General features: G+C 54.2%; 7 protein-coding genes across 7 annotated transcripts, besides 9 other annotated features; all 7 read left to right on the top strand.

Moving 5' to 3' along the window:
* Tco025E_01693 (40S ribosomal protein S3) lies at nucleotides 1–382 on the top strand (the record flags this gene model as incomplete). Its single annotated transcript, XM_029368630.1, has 1 exon — nucleotides 1–382. A coding segment is annotated over one exon (382 nt), but the record flags the coding sequence as incomplete, so codon positions are not given.
* Nucleotides 383–450: 68 nt separating this feature from the next.
* Nucleotides 451–492: a sequence feature (GA-rich).
* A 99-nt stretch (nucleotides 493–591) lies between these two features.
* Nucleotides 592–650: a sequence feature (A-rich).
* Nucleotides 651–958: 308 nt separating this feature from the next.
* Nucleotides 959–3,118, top strand: Tco025E_01692 (uncharacterized protein; the record flags this gene model as incomplete). The annotated part of the gene is made up of 1 exon (XM_029368629.1): nucleotides 959–3,118. One exon carries the CDS (start codon nucleotides 959–961, stop codon nucleotides 3,116–3,118), a length of 2,160 nt encoding a protein of 719 aa, XP_029231269.1.
* A 327-nt stretch (nucleotides 3,119–3,445) lies between these two features.
* Nucleotides 3,446–3,467: a microsatellite.
* Nucleotides 3,468–3,658: 191 nt separating this feature from the next.
* Nucleotides 3,659–3,689: a sequence feature (A-rich).
* Nucleotides 3,690–3,716: 27 nt separating this feature from the next.
* On the top strand, nucleotides 3,717–4,937 carry Tco025E_01691 (uncharacterized protein; the record flags this gene model as incomplete). The annotated part of the gene is made up of 1 exon (XM_029368628.1): nucleotides 3,717–4,937. The coding sequence occupies one exon, from the start codon at nucleotides 3,717–3,719 to the stop codon at nucleotides 4,935–4,937; it is 1,221 nt and encodes a 406-aa protein (XP_029231268.1).
* A 55-nt stretch (nucleotides 4,938–4,992) lies between these two features.
* Nucleotides 4,993–5,014: a microsatellite.
* A 157-nt stretch (nucleotides 5,015–5,171) lies between these two features.
* On the top strand, nucleotides 5,172–7,514 carry Tco025E_01690 (uncharacterized protein; the record flags this gene model as incomplete). The annotated part of the gene is made up of 1 exon (XM_029368627.1): nucleotides 5,172–7,514. The coding sequence occupies one exon, from the start codon at nucleotides 5,172–5,174 to the stop codon at nucleotides 7,512–7,514; it is 2,343 nt and encodes a 780-aa protein (XP_029231267.1).
* A 367-nt stretch (nucleotides 7,515–7,881) lies between these two features.
* Nucleotides 7,882–7,945: a microsatellite.
* Nucleotides 7,946–7,990: 45 nt separating this feature from the next.
* Nucleotides 7,991–8,019: a microsatellite.
* A 37-nt stretch (nucleotides 8,020–8,056) lies between these two features.
* On the top strand, nucleotides 8,057–10,933 carry Tco025E_01689 (putative WD40 repeat protein; the record flags this gene model as incomplete). Its single annotated transcript, XM_029368626.1, has 1 exon — nucleotides 8,057–10,933. The coding sequence occupies one exon, from the start codon at nucleotides 8,057–8,059 to the stop codon at nucleotides 10,931–10,933; it is 2,877 nt and encodes a 958-aa protein (XP_029231266.1).
* Nucleotides 10,934–11,025: 92 nt separating this feature from the next.
* Tco025E_01688 (putative WD40 repeat protein) lies at nucleotides 11,026–13,191 on the top strand (the record flags this gene model as incomplete). The annotated part of the gene is made up of 1 exon (XM_029368625.1): nucleotides 11,026–13,191. One exon carries the CDS (start codon nucleotides 11,026–11,028, stop codon nucleotides 13,189–13,191), a length of 2,166 nt encoding a protein of 721 aa, XP_029231265.1.
* A 255-nt stretch (nucleotides 13,192–13,446) lies between these two features.
* Nucleotides 13,447–13,472: a microsatellite.
* A 197-nt stretch (nucleotides 13,473–13,669) lies between these two features.
* Nucleotides 13,670–14,986, top strand: Tco025E_01687 (putative nicotinate phosphoribosyltransferase; the record flags this gene model as incomplete). Its single annotated transcript, XM_029368624.1, has 1 exon — nucleotides 13,670–14,986. The coding sequence occupies one exon, from the start codon at nucleotides 13,670–13,672 to the stop codon at nucleotides 14,984–14,986; it is 1,317 nt and encodes a 438-aa protein (XP_029231264.1).
* Nucleotides 14,987–14,993: 7 nt separating this feature from the next.
* Nucleotides 14,994–14,996: part of a sequence feature (G-rich) that runs on past the window's edge.

Genomic DNA, 14,996 nt, shown 5'->3' with positions numbered 1-14,996 from the left:
GCGCGTCGAGGTGCGTGGCCTCTCCGCCATGGCGCAGGCGGAGTCACTCCGCTTTAAGCTGCTGAGCAACCTGCAGGTGCGCCGCGCCGCCATGGGCATCGTCCGCCACGTGATGGAGTGCGGCGCCAAGGGGTGTGAGGTGACGGTGGGCGGCAAGATCAAGGGGCAACGCGCCAAGAGCATGACCTTCCGCGACGGCTACATGATCAAGTCGGGTACGGCCCACAAGAACTTTGTGGACGCCGCAACACGCCACTGCCACCTGCGTGCCGGCACCATTGGCGTCAAGGTGAAGATCATGCTCCCCACAAGCATGAGGGGCGAGGATGAGATCCTCCCCGACGTGATCACCGTCATTGAGCCCAAGGAGACTGTGGCTTAATGCAGGTGGACACAGAACACGGGGACACTCCACCATTACGACCACCTTCACCCCTTTTGATGGACCCGTCTCTTCTTTGTTTTTATTTTTCTCTTTTGTCATTTCATCTTACCTGCTCTTTCGGGGTGCTGTATAGCACCCTGCTGCTCTTGGAGCGGAATCCATGCTTCTTTTAATACGCTTTGGAGGTGCGCAGCATTTTGTTGCAGCTTTGCTTCCTTCCTTCCTATTTCTTTCTCTTTTTTTCTTTTTTTGTTTTGGTTTATGTGTGTTTGATGCGTGGTCCTTCACGCCCCCTTCTCGTGGCGGAAGCGTCGCCCGTGTCCTGCGTCCTGTTGGCGGGGAGAGGACGGCGAGGGGGAATAGTGAACGTTGGCGCAAAGAACAACGTACAGGCGCCTATACACGTATATGCATATATACATACATTTGCACTGGGAAGTACCGTGAAGAGGAACGGTGAGGGGGAGGGCGGTAGTTCTGCTAGCTTTAAGCAGACAATAGAAAGAGAGGCAGAGGGTAAGTGGGAAGGAGAAAAAAAAAAGTGGAGGGTTTATCAAGGAGATGCCAACGCGTATGCATCTCCAACCCATTCGCCTATCGGCGGGTGATGACAGTCTGCAAACAACCTACTCCTCCAGCTTTGGGGTTAAAGACGAGCTCAAGTTACTCAGCGGCACGACACGTGTAACTTTCCCTGCCTTGGCGCATGACAAGGGGGCGCTCAATGGAACTCCTAGCAGTGTGCTGGCGGCAACCGGTCGTGAGAGGTCGCCGTTTGGTAGTCGTGGAGACCCATTTGCTTCCAGCATCGATGTGCTGAATGAAACTTCCTTCACGGATAGAGAGACGGAGATGTCACACTTGGAAATTGGCCTCGGCTCGACATCCCGCCCCTCGGAAACCGATGATATGGAGGGACACGATGCGAAGGCGATGCAGGAAGTCCTTCTAGGCGCATTTCCTGAATCGTTGAAGCACATCACGACCGATGAAGCGTCCGTGGAGGCACTCACTTCCGATAACGCGGAGGGGGCAACTGACAGTGGGTACCATCGACAGTTTACAGAATTTGTTCTCCGTGAGGTGCATAGTTTATTGCTGTCAGTGGCCTCCGCCAACGAGGTGCGGCTGCGATACTTGCTGCGACAGAATGTACTGGATATGGAGGGAGCCAACACGAAGGCATTACAAGCGGCTATAGCGGAGGAAAGTGCACGGAGCCTCTCTGAGTGGGGTGATGCATGGTACCAGGCCCCGCATCCTACAAGTGAAGTGCTGGTGGCAGTCACTGTGCGTCCCCCGCAGTTTGCAGCAGGAATGTTGTGGAATGGTTGCGATTCCTTCCTTCTTGGTGGCACCGCTTATTTGCAGGAAGGCCGCGTCCTACAGATCCGGCTGCCGTGCTCCACGAAATCCATGGAAAGTGCCACGACATCGCCATCTACTGGGGCGAGTCAAGCGAATTGCGATGCCGGTAGCAGAGGTGGTGATGGGGGTAATGGACAAAAGTGTGCGGTGCGCCTTCTACTTAGAGAGTTTATCTCCGTCTCTAAGGTAGGAATGGGGTCTATGATGCAAACCTTTTCGCTCATCCCTGAGCATGTGTCCGTGAAGGTTACACGAAATCAGACGTTGCAGTATGGTCTTATTCAAACAGTTTTGGATCAGTGTGCCCCAGGGGCGGTGTCGCGTGCCTTTTCTCTTCAAATGCTCCTGCCAACAAACTTGCGGTGTGGAATCAAATTACCCTTACTTGAGGTGGCGAAGGAACCCTGTGCTGCAAGCAACCGCACTGCAGAGGGGGCCCCAACTGGTGATGGGGAACTGCAGAGTAAAGAAATTGAGGAGGGGCACTCGCTTTCAATGACTCAGAGGCCGTCCTTCATCACAGATAAATTAGGCCCTATTTCCGCAAAGGTGTTTAAGCGCCAACCGTTGGGAAATGAGGCATACCTGGTGTACACGAACCCTAAGCTCTACGCGTTGGTCATGAAGCACTCTCCGGCCGTCCTGACAGCTAATACAAATGCTATTCGTGAATATCTGAAGTATAGCCAACGTCTGCGGTTTCAACGACTAGTGAGGCAATTGCTTACTGCTGTTTACACTATACAACGTTTTTTTCGTCACTGTATCGCGAAGAAGCGACGTGCGGTGAGCTGCATGCTGAAGCGCTGGGGGCAGCTAGAGCTGGATAGCAGGGAACAGTTGAAGAAGTACACGCTTGCTCCTGCCACAGTCGATCGCATTGGCTTCATTGTTGGCTCCGTGCTCTGGCAGCACATTGTAACCACGAGGGAGTACAAGATGGCCATGTTAGAGGAGCAATTTTCGCTGCGACGGGCGGCGTATCGACGGTGGTGTGCGCAGCGCCTGGAGGAGGACCTGGCGAAGTACAAAACTGCCCGAAGAACGAGCTTGTCTGCGAGCCTTATGACGGACTTGGGGGCCACAGAGAAGGCAAGCAGTACCGCTTGTTCCGAGCTCGCGGGGGCGTCCGCGGTGCAGGGAGGGAAGGTGATCGATGTCACCCTGGGGAGGTCACACCATCGATGGATTTCTAACTGGGAGTGCGTTCTGCACGCGCGCTTTGGGTGGTACATCGATCCTGAGGAGTTGCTGCAGGAGAGTCACCGCCGTTTGTTGATTTCTCTGCGGAACTCCATCCTGACAATGGCTGACGTGCAGGAGGAAATGAAGAAAAAGGCCAAGATAGCGCTCGTCCCGCTTTGATTGCTAGTGTGGCGAGGTGCGGATGCTAAAATAACGTGGCAGCCGGAGATGTCAAGTTTTGGGTCAGTGACTTCTATATATCTAGTTCTCTTTATTTATTTATATGTATGCATACTACATTTCTTTTCTGTTCTCGGTTTGCCTCCTCTTCCGCTATGGTTGTCTAGTCTCCTTTTCAGGCTGTAATGTGGGCCAGTTGTGCAGCATGTTTCTCTTGTTTTGTTTTTCAATGTGCCTTGGGGAACTTCTTGCATCCCCAGAGGCTCTATTGCCGTTGCCTTCTTACCAGCATGGGGGTAGCTGTGGATGCGCCTGGTTGTCGGTCTCTGCGTGCGTGCGTGCGTGTGTGTCCCCGCCTGTGATCCCTCGTCAAGAGGTCTGGTGTGCGGGAAATAGGGCGTGACATGTGACGGGATCAAACAGCGGCGCCGGCACGCAGAGGCGAAGAATAATGGCTACGCTGATGCAGCTACAGGGGCCAGAAGTCTCTCCCACCCCACCACAGCCAACAGGGGGTGGCTCCTCTTGCGTTACAGCTAGTTTGTTTCTTTTTTCCTCTTTCATTTCTTTCCATGTGTGGCGTCGGTGGCTTCGCTAGATGCAGGAAAAGCGTGGTGCATGCAATGATGAGGCGAGCCCTCCTCTTTCCTCTTCGAGGTTGGCGGCGTTGCGTCACACGCGACTGTTGCCGCGCAGCATTCCTGCCTCATTCGCCCTGCGGAGTCAGTTGATTGGCGCGGAGTTTTGCGCTTCACTTTCCGCTGCGATGTTGCAGCTGGCGCCGCGTGGCGTGCGCACTGCCACGGCGGTGACGGGGGCCACCTCACCTGCGACTGCCCTCCTTTATGACCTGTCGGCGCACTACGGGTCTCACACGCTGCGCAGGGCGGCAAGTTACCCGCTGGGGCCGTGCTACAGCAGCCGGCAGCGGCGGGTTTCGAGGAGTCAGCACGATGGACGCCGGCAGCTGTGGTCGTTGCGTGCGGCCCACCGTCTGTGGTGCCGCCGCTGCGGGGTGTACCTTGCGGCAGGGGAGACGAAGTTGCTGCTGCCCCGGGCGACGCCGGGCCCGCTCCAACTTCCTGACGACGCCGCTGCTGTGACTGCCCCTGCTGTGGAGGGGTTGAAGCAAAAGGGCATAGCCTCCAGAGGGACGTATGTGTGCCGCCGCTGCCTGGACAGTGAGTGGGCGGCGTGGAGGAAGAAGGGCTGCCTGACCACGCCGCCGCCGCCACTCGCAACGCCCCTTGCTTTTCCGCAGGCCTCGGAAGCAGCAGACGAACCGGCGGCGCCGAATGCCTCCGACATTAGGCGTGAATCAGTGGTCGCACAACTTGCCGTCAGTGTGGGCCGCACACGAAGGCGGAAGCGCAAGAAGCGTGGAGGCGTGGCGAGGACTGCCGCGCCAGCAGTGGGGAATGCATCCGCCAGTCTAAAGGCAGCTGCGCGTGCTGTTCCTAAAGGCTCCTTGTCGCGCGGCAAGAGAAGTCGTACGACGGCCCCCAAAGACCCCGTCCCTCTCGCGCAGGAGCGTTTCAAAGTTAACTTTTCTGGTGCGCAACGGGACACCAGCAATGCGGCTCCAGTGCGGAAGGCGGCTCGAGTCGAGGGCTCTCCGGCGACTTTGACAGTTGCCCCGCGTGCGCTACAGAATGAGGCGGCGAGAGCTGAAACTGAAGCCAAGTCGCAGGTTCCCACAGGCCCTCGAAAGTCCGTAACAAAATCCCGTCGTTCCACTTCAAAAGGTGGCAATAACTCGAAAGAAACTCCCTCTTCTGCGAACACTTTTACGGACACACTGTCAAGACTCGGTCTGTAGCAAAAATTTTGCTTCCTGTTGCTGTTGGTATTTTATTTCCGCTTCACTTCTGTCATGCGTGTGTGTATGTGTGTGTGCATATTTGCTTCGTGTAAACCCTCCCAAATCATTACTTTCTGCACACGTGCTCTCACTTTCTCCTTCTCACTTGCGCCCATTTACGCAAACAACCACGTTTCCCAGTGTAGTGGATTTTTTTTTTTCGGTGATCCAACTACCTTTAGTGTTGGCCGGATGTCATTGCGGCTTTCATTTCACGCCCACTCGGTGTCGCCTGTGAGCATTAACTTTGACGCGTTGGAGGCGTACGTTGCCGGACTTTCTGCAGAGGAGGCCCTGCAGTACATACTAGACGCATGCGTGACGTGTACCACCGGTAGCGACAAAAACGAATTCGACAACCCGCCAGAAAGTGGCTCCTTCGATAGCCGTCGCTGTGGCGTGGCGGAGCCTCAGCGGAACTCCGAAGGGGATCTGTCGCTGCATCTTAGCTTCTCTGACCTCGGGGGGCCGGCGCCCGCGGAGGTGGGAATGACAAGTGACGCGGCGTGTGCAACGCCCGGCGAGGAGGAGGGGGAGAAGCACACAGGCGAAGCAGCGGTCAGCAACCATGGGAACGAACAGGCGGCGGATTTGCTTGGCCGACGCTTTTTCGCGGACCCTGCAAGTTGTACATTTCATCGAGAGCTTCAGCGGAGCCTTTCAGACATGGTGAGAAGCGACAACTCCTTTTTGCGGCAGGAGGTGCTGGAACAATACGTTCTCTTTGACATGTTCCGTGAGAACTACTTGGCGACCCCCTATAGCTTTCTCTCAAGCTACTCCGTTCCAATGACATTGCAGGAGCGTCACCGCATGGTGGAAGTCTTTTACAGTGTTGATGAGCTGGTGCTTAAAACGTTTTTTGGTGATCGGATGCATAAACTGGAACTTGAGCGCGGATCAGAAAAACTGTTCTTCTTCCGGACCCGGGCTAGTCACAGTCAAGGCATACAAAAACTCATGGAGGCAGGCGTCAGCGAAGGATCGTTGAGGCGTCAGTGGGAAAACCTAAAGTGGGTGTGTAATTTCCTCATCTCCGCCTATCGTGGTCGTGATGGGATGCTGATTCCCTACAACACGCCCCTGCTCACCGCGCTGCAGCAGTGCTTTGCCCTACGTGGACCCCTTGGGGTGCACTACGGGACATTTGTCTTTGGCTTTGAGCATCACCTAAATGGACGTTTCTGGCACCCGTTGTCGTATTCCGAGTGCACCACCGCCTGCCAGGCACTGTCGTTGTGGTGTGATGCCTCGCAGCTGATGTTGCGCGAGGAGTTCACCGTCCAATGTGCCCGCATCGCCCGGTTGTTGGACGAAAATCGTGTGGTGGCGGAGATGCACCAACTTATATTTGGAGAGGCAATGCGCTCGCGCTGGCAGGTGCAGTTTGACGAAGTTCAACGCGCGATCACAAGTAACACAGGCGTGGGGACGAGCGGAAGCCCTCTTGGGCCCACGTTGGTGGGGGCGGCGTTGCCGTCGCCCACGACAACGGTTCCGCATGCCCTTCTGCCACGAAACACAAGTACGGTGCGGCTAGACACTGAGGCACAATTGGGGTTATCAGCCTCCTCGACAGCAGCTGCCGCTTCACTGAAGTCCCAACGTTCATCTACGCCCCAGTTTCAAACACCGACGCTACCGCATATAAATCCTGCGGTCCCGGGATCGAATAACGGCGGTCGCCCCGCTACAGCGCCCTCAACCGCTGCTGCCTCTGCTGCTCCTATTGCTGCGCCCAATAGCAGCCACACGCCTCAAGTTGGTGCCGTCACGGGAAACACGCAGGCTTCCGCGGCACACCGCCCTCATCTCTCCTCCAATGGTGCCTTTACGCGACTCTTTCTTCAGGAGTTCCCTTTTATCATGAAGTTTTTGTTTCGCATGGCCACAACGATAGGAAATTCGGGGAGATTGGCAGAGGCATTGGACCTGTTTTACGTCCGAGTTTACCTTCAGCTTTTGAACTTGGGCTGCCGCTCGCACAGTAAGCAGTTTGTCGATCTTAGTAGCCTGTCTCAGGGAGCCCTCTCAGCCGAATTGGATAGCTTTGCGGAGTTGGCGGAGTTGATGGAGCCCTGCTCCACCGCGAGTAGCAGCAGCGCAAGAAGAGCCCCCACGACCACGGCGTTTCTGCGGGGCGAGGAGGGTTCCACCGGCAACCCTGCCAGGGCGCATCTGTCGGAGACGGAAGAAAAATTGGACGTGCTTGCGAATCTGCCCATGAATGCCGTGGTGAACACTTCACTTGTGAGCCACGCGGTCGCGTTTTCCTCCCGGCGTCCGCCCATCCAGGCATCACCACATCAACCGCAGTCAACGACTCACAATCTCGCCAACCACGTCGCTGGGACGGTTGACAGCCGAATTTACCTTTGTGAGTTGTGCATGCTGTTGAGTTTGCTGCCGAACGTGTTTAGCGGCCTTACAACCCTCACCGAGGAGGATCATGCGGCGTGCGACACCGAGTTTGCCAACTTCGTTCTGACACTTAAGATTTTGGTGCAGATCCATCTGGCCTCCGATGACAACTAAGCCTAGTTGGAAAGAAAAACAAAAAGAAACAGTCCCCTTCCGCTTGGCTTCAGAACATTACTCGTTATTTCTTGTGCACGCACGCACCTGGACTGCGTTTCATATCTTTTTTCCCCCGTTTTTCTTCCTATTCATTTTTTTTATTATCGTGTTTTCTTTGGGGGTTTTCTCCCCTTAAAGTTAAACGCTTTGAAAGGAACCAAGGCGCTTTGCCGGAGAGAGGAGACGGCTTGGGGGCGATAACGCAAGGACTCGTGAAGAGCAACAATTTCCCCTTCTCTGTCTCACACACAACGAAAGGGAAGGAAAGGGAAGACGGGAGACTACCATCAGAAGCAAACTATATATATATATATTTGCACTCGTTAAGAAACGAAAAAAAAAGAGAACGAAGGAATTGAAAAGAAGGCACAATAGAAAAGGTAAAGAAACCGATTTTTCTCCTCTCAAGGATACTGCTACGGATATATCCTTGCATGTATGCATATATATATATATATATCTACAAGCATCAATAGCTAGATATAGTGACATACACTCCAATGGTCACTGGAGCACAGAACATCTTCTTGGATCGCGTTGGACACGCTGAGGAGCGTGGCCCATCCACGTGCGTCAAGCGTTTTGGTGGTGGGAAGCCGCGTGACCTGAACGGTTTGCTGCTGGGTTCGCGACCATCTAGCCCAAGCCGTGCGCCGTCGCCGGAGAACGTGCTGCGTAGCAGGCCCGTGTCGCGGCAGTGTTCACCAACTGCGCGGTCCGTTGGAAGTGTGGGGATCTCCGTCTCCAAGCAGAGTACTGGCCGCAAGGATAAGCGTCTCTTGGTGTTGCTGCATCCAAAGGATGAGGAAGCGTTCTTTCAGTCCCCACGAACGATGAAGCCGAATGTTGAGTATTCTCAAAAGAACCCTGCCGGTGCCGAGGAAGCTGGTGAACCCGACCTACAAGAGGCTGTGGAGGATGACACCGTTGCGACACAACAGGGCATTTGGACGCAGCCCCTGGAAGAGCGTTTTTCGCTGGAGGACCTACGGCGGCTCATGCACTTTTTCTCAGTGGATTCAAACTTTTTTGAAAACAACACAGTGGAGCTAACAGCAGAACCAGACGGGCTCCCGCGTGGAGATAGCATTGGGGACAAAGCTGCGAAGGGTGGTTTTCCCCCGCCAGATGGTCCGTCAGGAGGAGCGGCGACGATGGAGAGTGCCAAGCAGCCCCCGCAATTAGAGGAACGACAAGCCTCATATGAGGCCCAGGCCAAGGAGCATCCCTCACGAGGACCCATTCAAGTTCCCAGGCGTCTTTCTTCCCCAGAGAAAGCACGAGAAAATTTTCAGCACGTACTCTTGCCCTCGAACCCTATGAATCGTGGCTCGGAACATGACGCGTACACTCGTGTTTTATCCGAAAGCGAGTTTGCGCAGGCCGTCAAAATTGTTATTCCTAGTGCTACTGATGCGGAGATAATGGACCTTCTGAGGAAGGTTGACTATGAGGCGAAGGGGTGTACCACGTGGGATGACTTCTCAACGTTTTTGGTCTCACAAAGTCGTCACCGATCTCAGCTTGCTCATGGGCCTGTTTCGGACCTACTCGCAACCCCTGAACCAGATTATTGTCCTCAACGTTCACGGCATACAACGGGAACTTGCATGGAGGCGGATAAGCGGCGTAAACTCCTTTTGACCGGGGGGTCCGAAGGCACCGTACGGGCGTGGGACATCGAGACTCTGGCAAGCCGTGGAATAGTCTTTGCAGGAGATTCCTGGGTCGTTGGTGTGCACTGGGCAACTCAGCTTCAAAGCATTCTTATTGTGACAATGGATCGCAAGGTGATTGTTCTGGACTCCAAAACCTTGGAGGTAAAGCGACTCTACCGTGGACGTGCAATAGTTGACACCATGGATGGCTACCTATACGCCCATGATAGTGTGCAGGCAGTCAAGGTAGGGGGAAAGATTAAGGCAAAGGAAAATAAGTTTGGTCCAAGTGGTGCGGGGGATTTTGGTGTGGCCGCCTCTAGTGATGGCGGTGGTGGAAGTCCAGGCCATTCTCCTGTAGGACGCGCTGGTGAAGCAAAGAAGCGAAAGTTGTCTGGCGTAGCAACCTCGTTGGTGCCACCCAATACTGGCCCTTATGTGCAAAGCCGCGTGGAGGAGTGTATGCTTGCGGGCCTCGTGGATTCCGTGTCGTGCTCACTGTTTCACCATTCCCGGCTGCGAGAAGACGTGTTACTTCTCGCAACGGTAATGGGAGAGGTTAGATTCTACGTGATTCCGAAAAGCTCACGCAGGGTGGTCTCCCCATATGTGGTGGTTCAACTGCATGAGAGACGCATCAACAAAATGTGTTTCCTGTTTGACAATAGTTCACTCCTCACTGCGTCAGATGATGGTGTAGTGAAGATGACTTCCTTGGAAACGGGGGTCCTCTTACGAATCTTCTTTTCCTCGGGCGCGAGTCAACACTCTGCCGTGCATGATTTTGCGGTGAATACGCAATTGCGTCTGCTTGTGACCGTGGGCCCAGAACGTTACGGTATTGTCTGGGACTTTTCGCATGACGCACCGTTGGCCATACTAGATGCGCACAATAGCCCATGCCGCTGCTGTGCGGTGCATGTGAAACAGAGTCAAATCTTTACTGCGGGCATAGATGGATCGATTTTTGTCTTTGACACACAAGGGTATCGTTTGATGCAGGTGATATATGTGCACAAACTTCGTCCTCAGTACATTGTGTACGATGAAATCAGAATGCGGCTGCTCTGTTTAGCTTCCCACCCTTACTACCATGGGAAACAGCGTCATGCGGCGTTTACTTGTTCAAACAAATACCAGGGTCATATGGCATCTATGGTAGGCGTAATATACAATAAAACATACGATCTCATTGTCACCATTGATATAGAAGGGTTTGTCATGACCTGGAAAAGATGTAATGGGAGTCCTGTCTTTGCTTTTCAATTGAAGGATTTTTCGGATTCCGCTGTTATGAATGCCGCACGTCTTTCTGCCATTACCTTGGACGTCTTAGAGCGTCGATTACTCACTGGGTTTCAGAATGGGGCTGTGGCCGTGTGGAACTTAGTAAATGGACAGACGACGAATGTCATCACAGCAGCCACAGAGAGTTTTGCCACAACCACGTTAATACCAGAGGTGACGTCGCTTGGGTCACTTATGCGGGATGGAACCACGTTTTTATTCTTTGCAGCGGCCGGGCATCTCTTCTCCACGAGAGAGTCTAGCACCTTCACCATTGCAAGTGCAACCAAGTGGGAGGTGCCAGAGGGCTACGGAGATATTCTATTCATGTTGCCGGTGTCTTTGCAGATTCTCGTTTGCGCAACCTCCTCCGGTGCACTTTTTTTTATCACGTGTTGGCTGAGGGTCAGGTGGGATCCGCGCTGTGGGTGACGGAGCCGACGGAGGCTCCGCAGCGTCCTCTTTCCATCTCCTCCGAGAGGCATCGCAGCGATGGGCCCAGTTCCATCCTCACATCGCGTATCATGGCAATCTTCCCATTGCACGCAGTGGGGCCACATATTCTTATGGCTGTACATGTCGATGGCACAGTGGCGTTATGGCACACCCTACGGCGGCTTTTGATGGAAACTGCTAGCGTGCGAAAGGCCTTTCCAACAGGAAGAGGAGAGATGAGCTTAGCAAGCACGGCGATTGATAACACAAACCGGCGTTTTGTGTTTGCCGACGATCGCGGTAATATTCACGTTTGCAGCCTTCAGTTAGAGGCGGTGCATGATAAGGACTCCCTGCGACCGGCGCGTGTTCCTCAGTCACAAAGCCGCACAGGGAGACCGATGGCAGACTGGCCTGGTACTCCCTTCAGCAGCCCCGTCTTTGCCGGTAGCTCCTTGAGGGCGGAGGCCCAAAAGGAAGCGAAAGTCGCTGAACAAACCAATAAGAAGCAGCAACCAGACGGGGCGGAGCAGGAGGTGGATGAGGAGAAAACTCCTTATATATTTAAAAGATTCTGTCAAGATCACGTGTTTCATTGCGGCTTTTCCTCTGTGTCAGGGGTTTGCATTGTCGATGCAAAAACAATGCGCGCTTCCGGAGCAGTCGCAGCAACATCTACAAGCGCAGTTTCGGCTTCACCCAAGTCCAACGGAGAGGCGGGGAGGCAGGCACGTGCGTCCTGGACGGAAGGGGTAGCAGGATCCCCTCTTACTGAAAGGTGTGGTGAAACGTTGGCTGTCAATCTGTCCGAAACCCCCAAATCACCCTTAGGCTCGGAAGACGTGATTGTGGTGTCATCTGGCTCCGACAACTTTACACGAGTGTTTACCCTTGACGGGATGTCTATTGGGGAATGTGGCATGAACACCTGGGTGCTGGGCAAAGAGTCAACGTATGAGTTCCTTGGCGTAAAACCGACAAAGCGACTTCCGGCACACAACAGTTGCGTAGAATCAGTTGACTTTCTTCAGGGAACGCCGTCAGAGGAAAAGACTTCTCTAGTGGGCCCTCGAGGGGCGCGTTTGATACGTACTACGTTAAGAGCAGGCAAACCTCATGGAGAATTGCTCTCAACGAGTGATTTTTCCGTGTGCCGCTCCATGGCAGACACGCAGGAGCCCGGCGCCTTCTCCACTACGCAAAATGCTACTGCTACTGCGCCACCGGAGGTCAATCAAGTGGAATTCCTTACGATGCAGCCGCTGGGTGCAGAGTTGCGGGAGTGGGCGGAAGTGAGACAGCCACCAGCACAATCCCAGGAATGCCCGAGACCGCGATTTCTTCCACAGGCAAAGGCAGCCTTACCTGATGAAGCCGTCACGCTCTCCACACACATTCGCTCACGACGCTTGAGAGAGGGATATCTTTATGGCCTCGTCAAGAATGAATTTATTCCTAAATTGCGTGGATTGCCTTCGAGCGACACTGAGGAGGATTCATCAGTGTCTAGGGCTCAGCCCGGTACGGCAAAGAGCCCCAAATTCGGTGTACGGGTTGAGCAATCGAGTGAATCGTCGTTAGCTGTTTCTGGTGTCTGTAGCCCCAATAGTGAGAATGCTAACAACAAGCGTACGAGTTCCGTGAATGCTGTGGCGGTTGACAGTAATTTGCCAGAAGAGGTGTCGACGTCTCTGGCGTCACGAAGTCACGCCCCACCTGTTTTCGTTCCAGGAGGAACTTCCTCGCATCCCGGTCGAGCAGCAAAGACGCAGGCGGGAACAGTCGCATGGAAGTGGGAATCACATGCAACAAACGACAAGGAGGCGTTACAGCCTCGTGCCTCATCCGCCGCTCGACAGAGTGTTGCATTCACCAACACGACACCCTCTCTGGAGGAGGAGTGTCGGCGACAGGACCTTATTCAGGAGCACCTGGAGGCCCAAAGACGCATGCTGCTCTCACTTGGACGCGCCGACCCCGTCCTTGAAGCTTTGGTGCCCCGCAGCAGCCCAGTGCACAGCAGTGGTGCCTTCTCCGAAGCCGGGAAAATGGGGACTGGCACCCAGCTCTCAGCAACGCGGCGGACTAATACCGTTGACATGATGGAGACGAGGGACCGAATTGCACGGATCACGTCACGGTTGCGGTTGTCTCCTATAGCGCCAATACCACCTCCGTCAGGAATTGGCCCGCGCGAAGATGCCTCCTCATTGAGGGATGGAAAGAAGGACACACACCGTACTACTCGCCTTTGAGGCAGGTGGCGGGATTTGGGGAGGGGACCGCGCAGCTTGAGCCGTCTTGAGCCTCCCAACTGCGCTTCAGCGGATGTAAAATAAATCTCTTGTGTCTGCATTTGTTCAGTATTTTCCTTTCTTTTTTTTCCCTTTTTTGCAGTATATTGTAGTTGAAGCTGGCGGTAGTGGTGGAGGAGGAGGCTTTCTCGAGCGCGCCTCTCTCCGTTGCCGTGCTGACCACCTCCTCCTTTTTTTTGAGCCTCATGCTATGAAGGCGGGCGGGCGGGCGGGCGGGGGGCACCGTGGCGTAAGACGGGGAGTGTCCCACGCCGTGATGTCGCCAATGACCGTAGAAGCTACTTGAGCCCCTTCGCTTTGGTTTTTTATTCTTGCCTTTTTATCCCCGCCTTTTACATCGCGCCGAGTGGCCGGCGCAGTAAAACCGGGGACTGGTAGTAAAATAACTTAGGAGGCCAGAGTAGGGCTCAAAGAGCAAATGGTGGGCACACTCAAGCCGATCATTACGTCCGTGTTGGACACAGATGCATACAAGCTTCACATGCAGCAAGCTGTTTTTCACTTGTACCCCTCCGTTCGCTCAACTTTTGAGTTTCACTGCCGCAATAAAGATGAACATTTGGGTGACGCGGCCGATGATATACGTGAACAAGTGTGTCTCATGCAGAAACTTGCCCTCACAGAGGACGAGTATGAGTACTTGGCGTCGAAACGGTTTCTACGAAAGGACTACTTGGATTGGCTTCGCAACTTTCGGTTCAACCCACGGCAGGTAGCTGTGCGAAGTGTGCCGACAAGCGATGGGAAACAAATGGATCTTGCCATCAGCATTGAAGGTCCGTGGGTGCAGACAATTCTTTGGGAGGTGCCGCTGTTGGCCATCGTGAGCGAAGTGGTGCACCAACGCCGCACACCGAACTTGGGGGTGGCGGAGGCGGTGACGCACCTTGATAAAAAACTGGAGAAATTATTTGCCCATACGCCTCTTGAGACGATAGAGACTTTTACCGTCTCGGACTTTGGAACCCGGCGACGTTACAGCTTTGCCGTGCAGGAGGCCGTTGTAAAGGCGCTCCAGCGGCATCCAAAGTTCAGTCGTTACTTCCGTGGCACGAGCAATTACCTGCTGGCGAAGAATCTGAATCTTCCGGCAATTGGCACGCAGGCTCACGAATGGTTTCAGGCTCATCAGCAGTTGGCTCCCACGTTGCGTGATTCGCAACGGGTGGCCCTGAGGCAGTGGTTGGTGGAGTACCCACATGATCTTGGCATTGCACTCACAGATTGCATCTCCATGGACAGTTTCCTGCATGACTTCAGCAAGGATCTTGCCAATGCATACGTTGGCCTCCGTCACGATTCCGGTGACCCTATTGAGTGGGGGGAAAAGGCGGTGCAGCATTACCGCGAACTCGGCATTGACCCAAAAAGCAAAACACTTGTCTTTTCTGACTCCCTAGACCTTGAGAAGGCCGCGATGCTGCACCGTATCTTTACTAGTGAGGTGAATGTCATGTGTGGAATCGGCACACAGCTCTCCTGCTCCATCCCGGGTGTGCGTGGGCTCAATATTGTCATCAAGATGACTGGTTGTGAGGGGAAGCCCGTTGCAAAGCTGTCCGATGCCCCCGATAAAACTATTTGCCGCGACAACCAATTTCTTTCGGATCTGAAGCGTGCGTTTGGTTTGCCAATGGTGGCTGCTGCTGCTGCTGCCGCCCCCGCCGTCGCTGCGGCCGCGAAGGACGACATAATTCGAGGCCGACAAAATAACCCACATCGACTAAGCGAATGAGTCCTTTTCC

Source organism: Trypanosoma conorhini, assembly GCF_003719485.1.
Source record: "Trypanosoma conorhini strain 025E chromosome Unknown Tco_14.4_contig_00058, whole genome shotgun sequence".
NCBI classification, from domain to species: Eukaryota; Euglenozoa; class Kinetoplastea; order Trypanosomatida; family Trypanosomatidae; genus Trypanosoma; species Trypanosoma conorhini.
The sequence above is the reverse complement of the archived record's forward strand: the minus strand, read 5'-3'. Positions and strand labels throughout refer to the sequence as shown.